At 32.9% G+C, this 16,830-nt stretch overlaps 1 protein-coding gene across 2 annotated transcripts; it reads left to right on the top strand.

The window, feature by feature from the left end:
* The first annotated feature begins 7,648 nt into the window (after positions 1-7,648).
* Positions 7,649-15,031, top strand: LOC139516401 (mesencephalic astrocyte-derived neurotrophic factor homolog). 2 transcript variants are annotated; one of them, XR_011662955.1, is made up of 5 exons: positions 7,657-7,945; positions 10,996-11,120; positions 11,714-11,855; positions 12,667-14,185; positions 14,725-15,031. XR_011662955.1 is itself a non-coding variant. In XM_071306476.1 (4 exons), the coding sequence occupies exons 1-4, from the start codon at positions 7,855-7,857 to the stop codon at positions 12,858-12,860; spliced, it is 552 nt and encodes a 183-aa protein (XP_071162577.1). In that variant the 5' UTR covers positions 7,649-7,854; the 3' UTR covers positions 12,861-15,031. The 2 variants fall into 2 exon arrangements, 1 of the variants encoding a protein (XP_071162577.1); XM_071306476.1 differs by having other exon boundaries at positions 7,649-7,945; positions 12,667-15,031.
* The last annotated feature ends 1,799 nt before the right edge of the window (positions 15,032-16,830 follow it).

Raw genomic sequence — 16,830 nt, 5'->3', positions numbered from 1 at the left:
GTACAAAAGGATCATCTCTGAAATTCATGAAAACATAGACAAATAAATAAGAGACAGCAATTTTGTGACGTATAACAAACAATAGACAAAACATGCACCCACACCAATAGAATGCAATTATTCCCACTGATGAATTTCATTAGTTTCCGAACAGTTCATTAAATATCTAAATTTACCAAAACTATCAAAATTACCAAAACATGGTATCATTTTAACATTTGAATATATGGCTATACTACGGCGGTTCATTTGTGAAATAGAAGAAAACAGAACAATTGGTATTTTTAATTTAGTGGTAAGGATGAGCTGTGACTATTATACTACTATGCTAGTATAAAAGTCCCAGGGATATCGATGAGCCGCTGGAAAAGGTAACTATTTCATGCTTCATGACATAAGAAAAAGAGCGAGAAATTTGAATTAGATGTATCAATAGGTTGATATCATCACTTGTTTGTATAGACCATAAGTATCCGAAACTAATCAGATGTCAGTATTTATTTTTGATGCGGTTAAACAACAGTTATAAATGCATCCGCTATTTGTCAAACCAATTAATCTCGTTTTATTCAAACTGTGGTATTTTCACTGATGCTAGTTATAGATGCTATAAATCCGATCATTTTGACATTTGCAGCTATAATTACGGCATTCAAAGTTTTATGAATTCCAGTGTCAGCATCCTTTAAGAGGGAATGACCATGTAACTTTTTACAGGTTTTCATTGATATAAAACTCAGTGAAAGTCTCACTCTTTAGGGTGCTACTCCTATACATTTATCTGACCAAACACATCTTAATTATTGCATATAGAAATTGTAATTTCTTCATCATGATTGCAAGATATAATACGGACAAAAAGAGGAGATGAAAAATATCCAAATATATCCATAGTAAAATTGAAAATGGAAATGTGGAATGTGTGAAAGAGACAACAACCCGACCAAAGAGTAGATAACAACCGAAGGTCACCAATGGATACAGTTTTGTTTAGGGACCAGCTTAAGCACGCCTCCAGGTGTGGGATTTTCTCGCTGCATTGACTAGTTCAGTGATAATGGACGTCATACTGAATACATAAAAGAAACTAAAATTAAAAATCATAAAAGACTAAAAGACTAACAAAGGCCAGAGGCTTCTGACTTGGGACCGTGAGGCGCAAAAATGCGGCGGGGTTAAACATGTTTTTTTAAATCTCAACCCCCACTCCCTATACTTCTAGCCAATGTAGAAAAAAACAAACCCAAAAAAAAAACAACCAACAATATGCACAGTAAAACTTAGTTTAAAAGAAGTCAGAGTTCGATGTCAGAATAGATTACAAAAGAAAATAAACAAAATGACAATAATACATAAATTAACAAAGGAATACTAACAGTTACTAATTAACATTCCACCTCCAGACCTCAATTAAAGTGATTGAAAGATTATGTCTTCATCATATACATATCATATATGGTCACTCCAAGTAGCTTTACTTCATAATCGCATTTGATGGTGATTCCATTTAAGTTGATTATATTGTTTTTTATGTGTTTTGTTTTACTATCAATTGATATGGCTGAACATTTTCTTGATTGTCATCCGCATAAATCAATTATAACAGTTCTTTACAATGAGAGAAGTATCGTTGATAAAAGTTTCAGATAAGACTTGGCCTAGTAAAAAAAAACTGTGGTACACCTTTATATACTAGTCAACAAAAGAAACGATACACGACTTTGGAATAAAAATTATCAAACATTATTAAATATAAAACATAAAGATTTGACTGACTCTTTGGCCTATTTCGACACATTATTTTTAATGGAGTCAGGTATAACTATTTGATTGTAAGTAATAGTACGTCATGAGGCCGGAAAGCGGTCAAATATTGAAGACAGCACAATCAGGGCGGATCTGTAATTACACTTTCTAAGTACACTATAAAATTTAGAATAGAAATGGGGAATTTGCCGAAGAAACACCAAAACGACCAAAGAGCAGAACACATCCGAAGGCCAGCAATGGGTCTTGAACACAGCAAGAAAATCCCGAACCCGGAGGCGTGCTTCAGTTGGCCCCTAATAAAAGATTTGTACTAGTTCAGTGATAATGAACTATAAACTAAATTCCAAGATATATAAATAAACTATCATTAAAAATGATACAAGACTAACAAAAGATAGAGGCTCCTGACTTGGGACAGGCGCAAAAAATGCGGCGGGGTTAAACATGTTTTGTGAGATCTCAACCCTACCCATATACCACTCAAACACACAGCAATACGCATGTAGTAAAACTCAGTTCAAAAGAAGTCCGAGTTCGATGTCAGAATAGATTACAAAAGAAACTAAGCAAAATTACAATGATACATAAACTAACAAAAGACTCCTATACATTTGTAGCTAGCATGCAGTTACTAACATGCCAGTTCCAGACCTCAATTAAACTGATTGACATGAATATTAAGAACAATCCCTCCCGAAAGGAGCTTTCTTATATCATACCATCATAAAATATATGAAAAGAACATAACCCGTATCATGCCAACAACTGGTTTTAGAACAAATGTGTTTATTTCCGATGCAAAGACCCTATACATATGTATAGACAATTTAGCTGATCTGTATAACAATAACATCTTCATGCCTTATATATCATGTACTACGACGCTAGATTAAAACTGACGAGGAAAGATAACACCCGGCCACTGAAAGTTTTATTTTGTATGAAGCCCAGGTGGTCGTGTGTTCTAGCGCGCCGGATACAGTGCAGGCTATTTGGTGTCACGATATTTCAGTAGAATGGGTTCGAATCCCGGCGAAGGAAGAAAAAAAATTGCGAAAGCTTTACAGATCTAACATTATGTTTGACATCACGATTCGGTTTACCATTATGGAATTTTATTCCACATATGATTTAGACATGCTCCCGTTGTCGTACATGTCAACTTATTTAAGACAAGTTAGTGATCGTATATGTAGTGCCTTGTTCTACATTTGCTCAAAATCTGCCATAGATTTGGAAATAACAAAAATCCGCCATAGATTAGGGAGTTATAAAACTTGCCATAGATTAGTAAAGGCAACAGTAGTATACCGCTGTTCAAAACTCGTAAATCTATGGACAAAAACAAAATCGGGTAACAAACTAAAACTAAGGGAAACGCATTAAATATAAGAGGAGAACAACTACACAACATTAAAATGTAACACACACAAAAACAGACTAAGCATTAGACAAAATCCGATGAGAATAACAAATATAACATCAAAAACCAAATACATGAATTTGGGATACAAAAGTACCGTGACACGTCTTAGGACTTTAAAAAATCTGCCATAGATTTAGGATGGTATGACGTCATATTTACCATAGATTAGGAATCTGCCACAGATTTGGAACCCACATATATATATTGTTAATAAGTAAATAAAACCACACATGCATCTCATCAAAAGTAAACAAGAGTGCACACGCTGAAATGTCTCGCCTTCTTTACTTATCATTGATATTATTTTGATAATCCTAAATATAAATCTTTATTAGAGCTGTAACATAAACTTAACATTAACCAAGAAAACTAAACATTCACCTATGATTAATGAGGTCAAGGTCAGATGAAACATGACAGACATACATGTACAGCTAATAGTTCTTCCATACCGCACAAATATAGTTGACCTATAATAATTGCTTATAGTTTAAGAAAAATAGAACAAAATACAAAAACTTAACACTGAACAATGAACCGTGAAAATCAGGTCAATGTCAAATAAAAACTTTGTAACTGACATATAGATCATAAAATCATTCCTTACACCAAATATAGTAGACCGATTGCATGCATACAGTACAAGAAAAACAGACCAAAACACAAAAATTTAACTATAACCACTGAACCGTGAAAATAAGGTCAAGGTCAGATGATACCTGCCAACCTTAATTATAGTCCTTCCATACACCGAATATATACTACACCTATTGCTTATATACTAGTCAACAAAAGAAACGATACAAGACTTTAGAATAAAATTTATCAAAAAGTGTTAAAACTAAAACAAAATGGGATACACTATTTTAAAAACATTTCAATTGCAATGTATGCACATATGATAATGAAAATCAAAACCTGTCGGAAAGTAACTAAATTAACTGTAAGCGATCATAGGGTGTAAATTATTTTTGCGGAAAGTTGTGGACACAAAATCAACACATAACTTTCTAAGTACTAAATGAATTTTCAAATTTGTTTTAAAATATTCAATATGCTAATGAAGTAAGGTTCATATTGTCACTAATGGGTTAAAATATTGGTTTTTTTTTAATTTGTGTTTTTTCAAATCTCAAAAAATGCAAAAAAAGATAAAAATGTTTTCGTCTCAAATCAATTTATTAGATATGAAAACAACACCGTGACTGTAAATTTGGAACCTTTCTGATTAGTTTTAAGATTATCAAGGATTTGTATTTGAGATTATTAACGGTTTTTTTTTAATTTAATTTACACATACTGTCAATGGTAAATCAATTAATAATAAAATTGAGAATGGAAATGGGGAATGTGCCAAAGAGACAACAACCCGACCATAGAGCAGACAACAGCAGAAGGTCACCAACAGGTCTTCAATGCAACGAGAAATTCTCGCACCCGGAGGCGTCCTTCAGCTGGCCCCTAAACAAATATATACTGGTTCAGTGATAATGAACACCATACTTAACTCCAAATTGTACACAAGAAACTTAAAGTTAAAATAATACAAGACTAGCAAAGGCCAGAGGCTCCTGACTTGGGACAGGCGCAAAAATGCGGCGGGGTTAAACATGTTTGTGAGATCTCAACCCTCCCCCTATACCTCTAGCCAATGCAGAAAAGTAAATGTTTACATTTTAACGATTTCTTGTGGGCCAAACTTTGCTTTACAAATAAACAAAGAAACTGTACGATTTTTAAAAAAGAATTGATGGCAAACATTGTCCTTATCTTAAGCTTTGAATGAGAGGTTGGCATCATTAGTTGGAACTTCTGTTTTTAAAATTATCGTTTTATGCAAATTTTGTCAAAAAAAAAAAATTTCGCCAAATGACGTCATGAGAGCAAAAAAAATTTTTTTTTTTTAAACGGATTTATATTTCCATGGTCATTAAATATTACTACCTTCAATATTAGTTTTATAAACGGAAAACTTCATCTTTAATTTGAAAAATAAGTTGTGTATCGTTTCTTTTGTTGACTAGTATATAGTATACCTGAGATATGGACCACCAAAACTTAACCTTTTTCACTGATCCATGAAATAAGGTCGAGGTCAAATGAAAACTGTCTGACGGGCATGAGAGCCTTGCGAGGTACGCACCGTGATACCAAATATAGTTATCCTATTACTTTTAACAAGAGAATATTTAACCTTACCTGTATTTGGCAACACTTTTATGAATTTTGGATCTCAATGCTCTTCAACTCCGTACTTTATTTGGCTTTTTTTAAAAACTTTTTTGGATTCGAGCGTCACTGATGAGTCTTTTTTAGACGAAACGCGCGTCTGGCGTATATATAAAATTTAGTCCTGGTATCTATGATGAGTTTATTTACAACCACTGGGTCGATGCCACTGCTGGTGGAGATTTATTTCCCCGAGGGTATCACAAGCCCAGTTGTCAGCACTTTTTGTGCTGACATGAATTATCATTGATATTGTTATATTTATAAATTAACTGTTTACAAATTTTGAATTTTTTGAAATACTAATGCTTTTCTACCGCAGGCATAAATTAACTTAGCTGTATTTGGCAACACTTTTAGGAATTTTGGATCTCAATGCTCTTCAACTCCGTACTTTATTTGGCTTTTTTGGTTTTTTTTTTTTTATTCGAGCGTCACTGATGAGTCTATTGTAGACAAAACGCGCGTCTGGCGTATATATAAAATGTCATGCGTTCTGGTATCTGTGATGAGTTTATTTAACATTACAAAACAACTTTTTTTTTCAAGTAGTCAATGGACCATGAAATTGAGTTCAAGTACATTGGACATGTGACTGACGGAAACTTCATAACATGATGCATCTATATTCCGTTAAAAGTATGAAGCATCCAGGTCTTTCGCCTTCTAAAATATAAATGGCTTTTAAGAAGTTAGCTTACGCCGCCGCCGTATCACTATCCCTATGTCGAGCTTTCTGCGACAAAAGTCGCAGGCTCGACAATAAAACCACATGCACATGCATCTCATCAAATGTGAATTAAACCACACACGTATCTCTCATGATAGGCGGATCCAGGGGGGGGGGGGATTTGGTTGATTACATGGGGAATCATTGAAGCATGACTGGAGCGGGACCCCCCTTAGGTCAGTCAGTGCCCCCCCCCCCCCCCCTTAGGAAAAGTTCTAGATCCGCCACTGTCTCTGTTAATTCTGACAATTCTTATTTAAACTTCATCGTGGTGAATCGGTCTATATTTTGTATAAAATTTTCATTAATTCATTAAACATTTTTAACAATCTTTATCTATCGTTATTGAATCAGTCATTTCATTTATCTACATAAATTGACGCTTGTCTTTTTCGTAAACGGTCAGACGGTTGTCTGGCATATTTATCTAGATCAGTTATTGTGTTTTGTAACTGAAGGTGTGACAATTTTGGTGAGATTCCTTCAATAATTGTAACCCGAATAATTCAGTCGTTATATTCCGCTGATCTACGAAGGCTCGTGTGGTAGAAAATCGGACACGGAAAGGGCTTGAATTATTCGAGTTACAATAATGTAGCTTTTTTAACATTTTATTCATTCATACTGATGAGGGGGGATAGGACCTTTATCACAATCTGATACAAGAACACGTCAACATTCACATATTTACTCCTTCAGGCCCATACAAACCACTAAAGATTCATACAAGTACTCATTCTACCCTAGAACAATCTTGCAATGGAACCTTCTCCCAGTAGCTGCAGTTCAATGTACTACTCTTGAAAGCTTCCGAGAACAGATTCCAATATCTGTTCTCAATAAACATCTAAACATTTAAATAAATTCCACAATGTATATAGTTTTAACCAAAATGTATAGTACAAAAACAGAAGAAAAAGAAGTTATGTTGAAATTTATATTTTTATTTTTGTATTCACTGTAAATAAAATTTATATCCCACGCACGCGCGGCATAGTAAAATCAGTGCCCGGCACGTTATCATCAGGATGTTGATGGAGTGCTAAATTATAAAGAAGGGACTCCGGGATCGGGTGTTTTTAAGCTCGGGATTTCGGGATTGACCCTTTCGGGATCCGGGAATCCTTTTTTTCGGATTTCGGGATGTCGGGATTTGCTTTATTTAAATTCTGGACCTCAGGATTTCATTTTTTCAAGTCCGGGATTTCGGGATCAAGACCCCTCCTATCCCCCCTCACTGATCGAGAAACTGAACAAAATGTTCATTCACATGCAGTCAGTTAATGCGCATGCAAATTCAGAAACAAGTGTCTGTGCTAGACATCTGAAAAATTATTGCGATAAAGTTTGGTTTCAATTTTCCAGTAGTTGTAGGAGAGAAGATTTTTGTAATTTAAGTTAACGGACGACGGACGGCAAGTAATGCACAAAATCGATGATAAGTTTTACTTCCGGATTTATCCGTTGTTGGTATATATATATATATTCAGAGCACGTTTCATTTCCGGTGCAAATTTAGCCAATCAAAATACGCCAAGTACATGTGCTTCCTGTGATACACGTCTGTCAAAATTTGCGTAAACGCAGTAAATACTCTAAAACGTCAAAGTTGAATGAAAGTTGGTGATTAATTTAGAAAATTTACCACAAGACTTAAAGAAAACTCAGTTAACTTAATTGTGCTCGTTGTAAACTGAGAATGAAGATTGAAATTGTATCTTGGGTGGCACTTTCGTGTCTCTGGTTAATGTTTGCCGGTTCAGCCGCTTTGAAAGCAGGGGAATGTGAAGGTAAGAAATGATGACTGTCTATATTAATATATGTGAGGGGCTGAGGGCTCGTGTTATAATTTTCTACAGATCATAATTGGTGGAACTTGAATAACCAAGCTTTCGATTGTTGGACAGTCGCCCTAAGTAAATTTGAGCATACACCCCCCTTTTTTTTACCCCGACACAGCTAAAATAATGTATGGGCACATAATGTCATTGAAAGCACAACACGAGGAAATTTATACCTGTAAGAATATACGAGCAATAATTAAAGGAAGATTAGATTAGAATGTAATTACAATTGTAGGGAGGAATCAAAACTTTTCCCCCAGTAACAAATATTTGAATTAAGGAGGCTCCAACTGGAGATCAAATAATTTATGTATAGATGTCTTTTTGCTTTGTCTGTTCCTGCTGAAAAGCTCAGAGCTTCTCTGCAAGTACTCGACCTCCTCCACCATAATAACTTTTACAGTGTCATAACACTCCCTTAGGTTGGGGATTGTCCTGGTGTATTTAAGTAAGTGACACATCTCCATTCATCCTGACAAGGGAGTGAATATATACAGATTCCACTTTACCCTCCCAGGAATCAAGGGATCCTCCGTTCACAGACGGAACTGCATACATACATACATTTGTACATTTATATAATGGCAGGAAATTAGGCTTACTTTTAATAAACAAGGAAGGAACTCCTATGTTAACAACCTAATAGTGGTTATCAGAAAGGATAAATTTGTAAAAACAAGGAATTCCACATTTACTTACTACATTGTCCATGTCCTAAAGAAAACAAAGTAGCAGAAACAGACCCTGAAAACTACATTGTACATGTCCTAAAGAAAACAAAGTAGCAGAAACAGACCCTGAAAACTACATTGTACATGTCCTAAAGAAAACAAAGTAGCAGAAACAGACCCTGAAAACTACATTGTACATGTCCTAAAGAAAAAAACAAAGTAGCAGAAACAGACCCTGAAAACTACATTGTCCATATCCTAAAGAAAACAAAGTAGCAGAAACAGACCCTGAAAACTACATTGTACATGTCCTAAAGAAAACAAAGTAGCAGAAACAGACCCTGAAAACTACATTGTACATGTCCTAAAGAAAAACAAAGTAGCAGAAACAGACCCTGAAAACTACATTGTCCATATCCTAAAGAAAACAAAGTAGCAGAAACAGACCATGAAAAGGCTGAGGCACTTAACCAACAATATACTAAAGTGTTTCACATGACCAGAATTTTTTTTTATACAACACCAGCCATCACTAGTAGATAAAAATTAGAACAATCAGTCACCAAAAAAGGGTCTTAAGATATAAGAATATCTAGTTTAAATATTACGAAAGTAATAGGTTCACTGCCAACTGAACTCTTGGAGGTTGGGTCATGCTTCTTCCAACAATCTATCTACACAAGGGGAACATACTAATTAATTGCCAATGGCAATATTTTCCAACTTTTCAAGAAAAAAATATTGATCAATTCAGAGTAATTACAGATTGGTCTTATTCACATTTATTATATGCAACCTTTGGGAATATATTATTTTCTCAAATTTGATGCAGTATTTTGAAAAGAATAACATTCCTAACAACTGATAATACACTTTCAGGAAACATCATACACGTGTAGCTGCTAAGTAGTTAATGTCACAAACAATTTCCGCAACACCAAAAATTAAAGTGCTATTGACAATGGCACTTTAATTTTTGGTGTTGCACTATCTATTTAAAAGAAAACTTAACTTTCTCTTTGTGATTTGCATAATTTTAAAGACTTTTCCTGAAATTTGTAATTTTGTGTATTAATAGTGTGTCATAGTTGAACTAGAGGTGTCAAAACGACATGATTGGCCCCGTCTCAAAAAATTGAAAAACTGCAATTTCAACAACACTTGTGGACACAAACATGATGGTAGTGTCACATATCAAAAATTAACTCAAAATTTGAATGCATATAGAAAAAAAATCTGTATAATTGTGATTTTCAACTATTTTCAAAGATGTAAACCCTTAATTTTGACAAAAATCAGCGGAGCAGAACCTAACTTAAAAGTGATCTGTAACTCATCATGGTTAACTCACATACCAAATATCGGCATAATATCTGAAGGCATTTAGAAAAAAAAATGTATAATGATTTGTTGCGGAATGACAGAATTTATGGAATGACGGACAAGGGTAAAACTATATGGTACAGACAACTTCGTTGTGGGCCATAAAGCTATATAGCACCAACTACTTCATTGCAAGGGCCATAATGATAGGCAAAAATATCTCATCTTTGAAAGCATTAAACAGGATACTTTACTTAATCCTGGGCCTCTTTTTTTCTGCATAAAATAGATTGTAGTTTTTATCTCCAAATATACCCCGTCAGGTTACAGATATTTCTAAATGATTTGGGTATAAGGTCAACTCCCAACTTAACAGTATATGAATCTTTTACACATGTAATAATAAACGTATTTACACTTTTGGTATTTAGATGTATCTTGCCTCCGAATAACCTTAGATCGACTCCAAATCACCTTTTGACGTCAAGCAACAATCACTTTTAAATTGTGGCGGAAAAATTTGCATACAAGTGTAAATATGTCTATTATAAATGCAGAAAAATTTGGAATTCTTACCTGTGATTACAAAATTTTACAACCTCTGCACACTCATTCTATACCAATCTCAGGTGTCCCATGCGTTGCACATGGAACAATCCATAAATTTACACAAAATGTAATAAATATACAGCAAAGGGGACATTTTTCTATCTTGTTTACTCTTGTACCACAATGCTATGAATGCAATTTCTCTGACACGTCAACAGAAAGCTCTCTTACTTGGTAGGTTTGTTTGCCATCAAGTTGTTGGTGATATATTACTAAACTGTCATTTTGATTTGACTCTTTTTATGGAAGTTAATAAGGGACTTTTACCATATTTTTATTTAAGTACAACAATGATTTATTACTCAGCAGTGGGTACATTTAACTCGTTAGTAGCCATGTATCAATTTATTACTATTGTAAAACTGATATGGTATTTTTATTTTGTTTTTTCAGTGTGTATCAAAGTTTTAGACAGATTTGTTAACTCCATAGACGAGGATGTAAAAAAGAATCAAGATAAAGTCGAACAAGAATTGAAAAATTTCTGCAAAAATTTGAAAAATAAAGAAGAACGATTTGTAAGTACATATATGTCATGTATTCATGAAAGATAATGTAAATTTGATTTTCCGGATCAAAATTGGTGAATGACTTGCTACCATTTTAGCTCTTAAAGGTTATTGGTGAATATTGCTTTATTGATCATCATACTTTTATTATAATTGATAAGAATTAAGATATACAAATTTGACAGGAATCTAATACTTCTTTATGATGTATTATGGAAAAATAATACAAAGGAACAAAAAAAACCAGGATAAGGTTTTTCAACAGACATCTTGTGTTATCGCTGCAAGCCTGCAATGTTGAATGCCTTCAGTGATCTTTTGTAATTTTGGCTTATTTTAACACTATCGAGGTGTTCTATCTTAGATAATCATTGTAAATTCTTCTTGACAAAGGAGAGCAGGCTTTTTCATGGAAATAAAATATAGCTAATGACCATGCATAATTCAAAATTTACTGCATGTTTCAACATTTCCTTGTATGTGGGCTGGCAAAGTCATGCAAATTATATTTTGCATAGCATACGTTACAATACTTAACTGAACAATATTTTGACATATTACATTTATATAATAAGTATTTTTGATATTTTCTTTTATTTTAGTGTTACTACATTGGTGGTTTAGAAACTTCAGCAACAAATATCCTACGTATGATATCTAAACCAATAGGCTACCACATGCCTGCAGAAAAACTGTGTAGTAAACTGAAAGACGCAGATGGTCAGATATGTGAACTTAAATATGGTAAGGATTGGCTTTAAGTTAATACCATTTACGGGTACTATGTTTATAAGATCAATGATTTTGACCATTTAAAATGCACAAGAATTTAATGGTTGTCATTGTAGCTCACCTTGACCTTGTTCATCACCTGATGTCCATCATTCTCTGTTAAGTTTTACAAAGATCCATTCCTCTGAAACTCCTGGGACAACTTGAACCAAACTTTACATCATTCACGCTTAGGATATTGAGTTTGAAAAAACTTGTCTCATAATTTATCCTGCCACCAAAGCTAAAATAGAACATACATGTAGGGGTAGTTATATGAAAGTTTTATAATCTGACAGGGTATAATTTTTAGAATATTAATATCTACCAAAAGTCCATTTGGACAAAAAATGTTTTGACAACTTTATAAAGGAGGCATTGCCCTTAGTTTTATGACAATTTTTACCATTTTATTTTATCTTCTGAGCTGAAATTGTCAGTTGATAGTTACAATATTCTAAACATCTAAGTACTTGCAGGGATATTACAGTCATAAGACACTATCTGAAAGCTCTTCTCACTTCTGTTGATATTTTTAATTGTTTTGAAAATCAAATAATTTGACCTTATTGATAGTTGTCATGTGGCTTTCACTATTTGTTGAATTGTGTGCTGTTAATGGCAAATCTGATTCTTTTATATTTGCAACTAATATAGACTCAATTCATTTGATTGTGAAGCCACCTATCTGTATGTTGCCCTAAAAATGTCTTATTTTTGTGGTTGGATGGTTTTCTAATTGCTATTTACCCCATGTCATTTATCCACTCTTCGTTTATTTCAGATAAAGAAATTGATCTCTCATCAGTTAATTTGAAGAAGTTGAAAGTAAAAGATTTGAAAAAGATTTTATCTAACTGGGGAGAAGATAATGCATGTAAAGGATGTGCTGAAAAGTCAGACTTTATTAAAGTGGTGGAGGATCTAATGCCTAAGTATGCTCCAGAGGCTGCTAAAAAGAGGAAGACAGAGTTATAATGTTAATACTACTTAGGGAAAAAAAACTATTATAACTATTGAGTATTGTTAGATTATTCGAAGGAAAATAAATTATTGTTTTATACATCTGCAGAAGTTTATGGCTGTTTAGTGGTATTTGTTTATATATTGTTATTTTTTACTGTAGAAAAGTGCTAAGAAGTGTGTTTCATAAAAACTTAAATGGAATTTTTCTTACACCTATATGTAAATTAGGGAAACATTGAAAGTAAAAACCCATTAAAGCCATGTAAATAGTTAAAATGAGGGGTGATATTGGTATATGTTGAGCAGTGTAAATGTTTATTGTATAATTATGCTGATATTTGGTGGAATGCTTAAGAAATGTTTAAAATTAGATGATTTTTGTAAGCAAAAATGACTTTTATATGCTTAAAAAGATCAACAATTTCATGTTACAAGCTAAAAAATATATAAATTTGGAAGATAAAATATTTAGAAAAAGGATTTACTACAAAAGCTTATCTGCAGTTTTAATGATAAAGATTACTTGACGCAAGTTTGAATGTGTATCTCATGTTAGGATGAACAAGTGTATGAAAAGAGCCTTATGATTCATGGATCAATGTTATCTTATGTTGAAATGAATATGTAGTTTGAGATATAAGGAGAAGGTAACTATTATCAGGAAAGAAAAGTGGAATGTTACATCATAATTTAACTAAATATTATGCTGATGTTGTACGAAATATTGTAAACCTATTAAGACCATCATATGATGATGACTGTATACTGTGTAGTGTAAATGTACTATTTTTTTAAAAGTAACTTTTATTTATAACTTATTTGTTTGTTTAAATGAAAATTATAATAGACTAAATTTATTTTCATGTGTCTGTACAACAATAATTTTCATAACAAACTTGGAAAATAGTCATGGGACCATTTTTGGACTTAAACATCATCCGTCTTTAAGTTTTTCCTCTACAGTGCTCACTAGCATGTCTTCACCAAGGTTGCCATTTCAAACCACTGTGTGTGGATAAATTTATATTACTCCAATCTTAACTGACAAGAAGGATTGCCAATTTGACTGATGAAGACAGGATGTAGTTCACAACATGAGTATTCTGGCTTTCTCAATCTTTAAAAACTGTCCTTTATGTATAGCCTAGCTGAGAGCCTAGGTGAATGAAGATTGAGTCAAATACCAACAAAACACAGTAAAATGCAAAGGCAAATTTTAACATAGGATTATTCACTGTTTGATTCAATAACCCTTTGCAGCAACTTCCATGTTTTACTGAACATCATCAAATAAAAAGGGATTGAAAGTCATGAAGATGTGTTAAGGAGGCTCGAGGGTATAAAAATTTCAGAAAAAAATAAACATTTGTTTTTCATTACAAATTTTATTTATTACCTTTTGTAGTTGTTACTTTATCATATGGTACAACAAGTATCATTCAAAACAATCAATTCGTGTTGGTCCCAGATGACTTTTAAAAAATATACATCATTGAAAAAGTTCCAAATTATCTCCCTTTGCCGGAAAAATGACATTTTTTGGCTTTAAAATTGAAATATCTATTTTAACTCATCGGTGACCTACATTTTTTAATATAATTTCCATATATACACTATACTTAAACTAAATTATTGTAAAATTTAGCGATTTCTGTAATAAATTTCTTTTTTTATTTCGATATTTACCTTTATTTCTCCTATTAGTTCAACAGAAAAAAACACACCTATACAAAAATGTATGCTTTTTTTCGAAGGCAGATTGTGAGCGCAAATGAGCGGTGACCCCACTTTTTTATTTTATTTTTCTATTAACTATAAGATAAAGTTCATTTATAGAAAAATATAGAAATGATTTAGACCCGCGAACCCCCTTAAGTACTTTTATAACAAAAATATAAAGATAAATGACTAAGTCTAAATTTTCCTTGCAATTTTTTTTAAATGTGTATTTTATGTAGTAGAGATATAAAAGTATATTTGCACAGAGTATATAAATGTTTTGACTGTTATTGAAAGGGATATGAAAGTTTCAATGATGTATGAATGTAGATTCACTGCACAATGTGTCATTAACTCAAAGCGATCTTGTGATATCATCATGTCATTTAGGTATAGTTGTAAACGTATGGTGTGAGTTGTTAATGAACAGAAATATTTTGTCTAAATAAAATATCTTTATGTCATGGGTTTTAACTTATCTTTAACAATTCAAACAGGTTTTTTGCACTCTTTCTGTGTCTTGCAGGGATTTGTATCTAACATTGATATTGTATGTTAATAACTAAAAAGAACACAACATAGGGATGGATGCACATATAGAGAATATAAATAATTTTTATACCACAAAATTTTTTTGGGGTTTGTATAATGCTATGATGTTGTCGTTGTCCGAAGACACCTTTGGTTTCTGGACAATAACTTTAGTTTTAGTGAAGTGATCTTTTAAGATTAAGGTTCAATACCACTGAAGGAAGGTTGGGGATGATGGTCCCAACTGTTTAGGAACTAAGGGCCCAAAACAAGCATTTTCTAGTTTTAGGATAATAACTTATGTTTAAGTAATTCTATTGCTCTGAAATTGTACCACTATGTTCAATACCACAAGTAGATGATTGTGATTCATTTTGGGGGTTATGGTGCCAACAGTTAAGGATTTTTATACGACCGCAAAATTTGAAAAAATTTTCGTCGTATATTGCTATCACGTTGGCGTCGTCGTCGTCCGAATACTTTTAGTTTTCGCACTCTAACTTTAGTAAAAGTGAATGGAAATCTATGAAATTTTAACACAAGGTTTATGACCACAAAAGGAAGGTTGGTATTGATTTTGGGAGTTTTGGTCCCAACATTTTAGGAATTAGGGGCCAAAAAGGGCCCAAATAAGCATTTTCTTGGTTTTCGCACTATAACTTTAGTTTAAGTTAATAGAAATCTATGAAATTTTGACACAAGGTTTATGACCACAAAAGAACGGTTGGGATTGATTTTGGGAGTTTTGGTTTCAACAGTTTAGGAATTAAGGGCCAAAAAAGGGCCCAAATAAGCATAATTCTTGGTTTTCGCACAATAACATTAGTTTAAGTAAATAGAAATCAATGAAATTTAAACACAATGTTAATGACTACAAAAGGAAGGTTGGTATTGATTTTGGGAGTTAAGGTCCCAACAGTTTAGGAATTAGGGGCCAAAAAGGGACCCAAATAAGCATTTTTCTTGGTTTTCGCACCATAACGTTAGTATAAGTAAATAGAAATCTATGAAATTTAAACACTAGGTTTATGACCATAAAAGGAAGGTAGGTATTGATTTTGGGAGTTTTGGTCCCAACAGAATAAGGGGCCCAAAGGGTCCAAAATTAAACTTTGTTTGATTTCATCAAAATTGAATAATTGGAGTTCTTTGATATGCCGAATCTAACTGTCATGACTGTGTATGTAGATTCTTTACTTTTGGTCCCATTTTCAAATTGGTCTACATTAAGGTCCAAAGGGTCCAAAATTAAACTTAGTTTGATTTTGACAAAAAATGAATCAGTTAGGTTCTTTGATATGCTGAATCTAAAAATGTACTTAGATTCTTGATTATTGGCCCAGTTTTCAAGTTGGTCCAAATCGTGGTCCAAAATTAAACTTTGTTTGATTTCATCAAAAATTGAATAAATGGGGTTCTTTGATATACCAAATCTAACTGTGTATGTAGATTCTTCATTTTTGGTCCTGTTTTCAAATTGGTCTACACTAAAGTCCAAAGGGTCCAAAATTAAACTTAGTCTGATTTTAACAAAAATTGAAATCTTGGGGTTCTTTGATATGCTGAATCCAAAAATGTACTTAGATTTTTTATTATGGGCCCAGTTTTCAAGTTGGTCCAAATCAGGATCTAAAATTATTATATTAAGTATTGTGCAATAGCAAGTCTTTTCAATTGCACAGTATTGCGCAATGGCAAGAAATATCTAATTGCACAATATTGTGAAATAGCA

Source organism: Mytilus edulis, chromosome 1 (genome assembly GCF_963676685.1).
Source record: "Mytilus edulis chromosome 1, xbMytEdul2.2, whole genome shotgun sequence".
In the NCBI taxonomy this organism is placed as follows: Eukaryota; Metazoa; Mollusca; class Bivalvia; order Mytilida; family Mytilidae; genus Mytilus; species Mytilus edulis.
The sequence above is the reverse complement of the archived record's forward strand: the minus strand, read 5'-3'. Positions and strand labels throughout refer to the sequence as shown.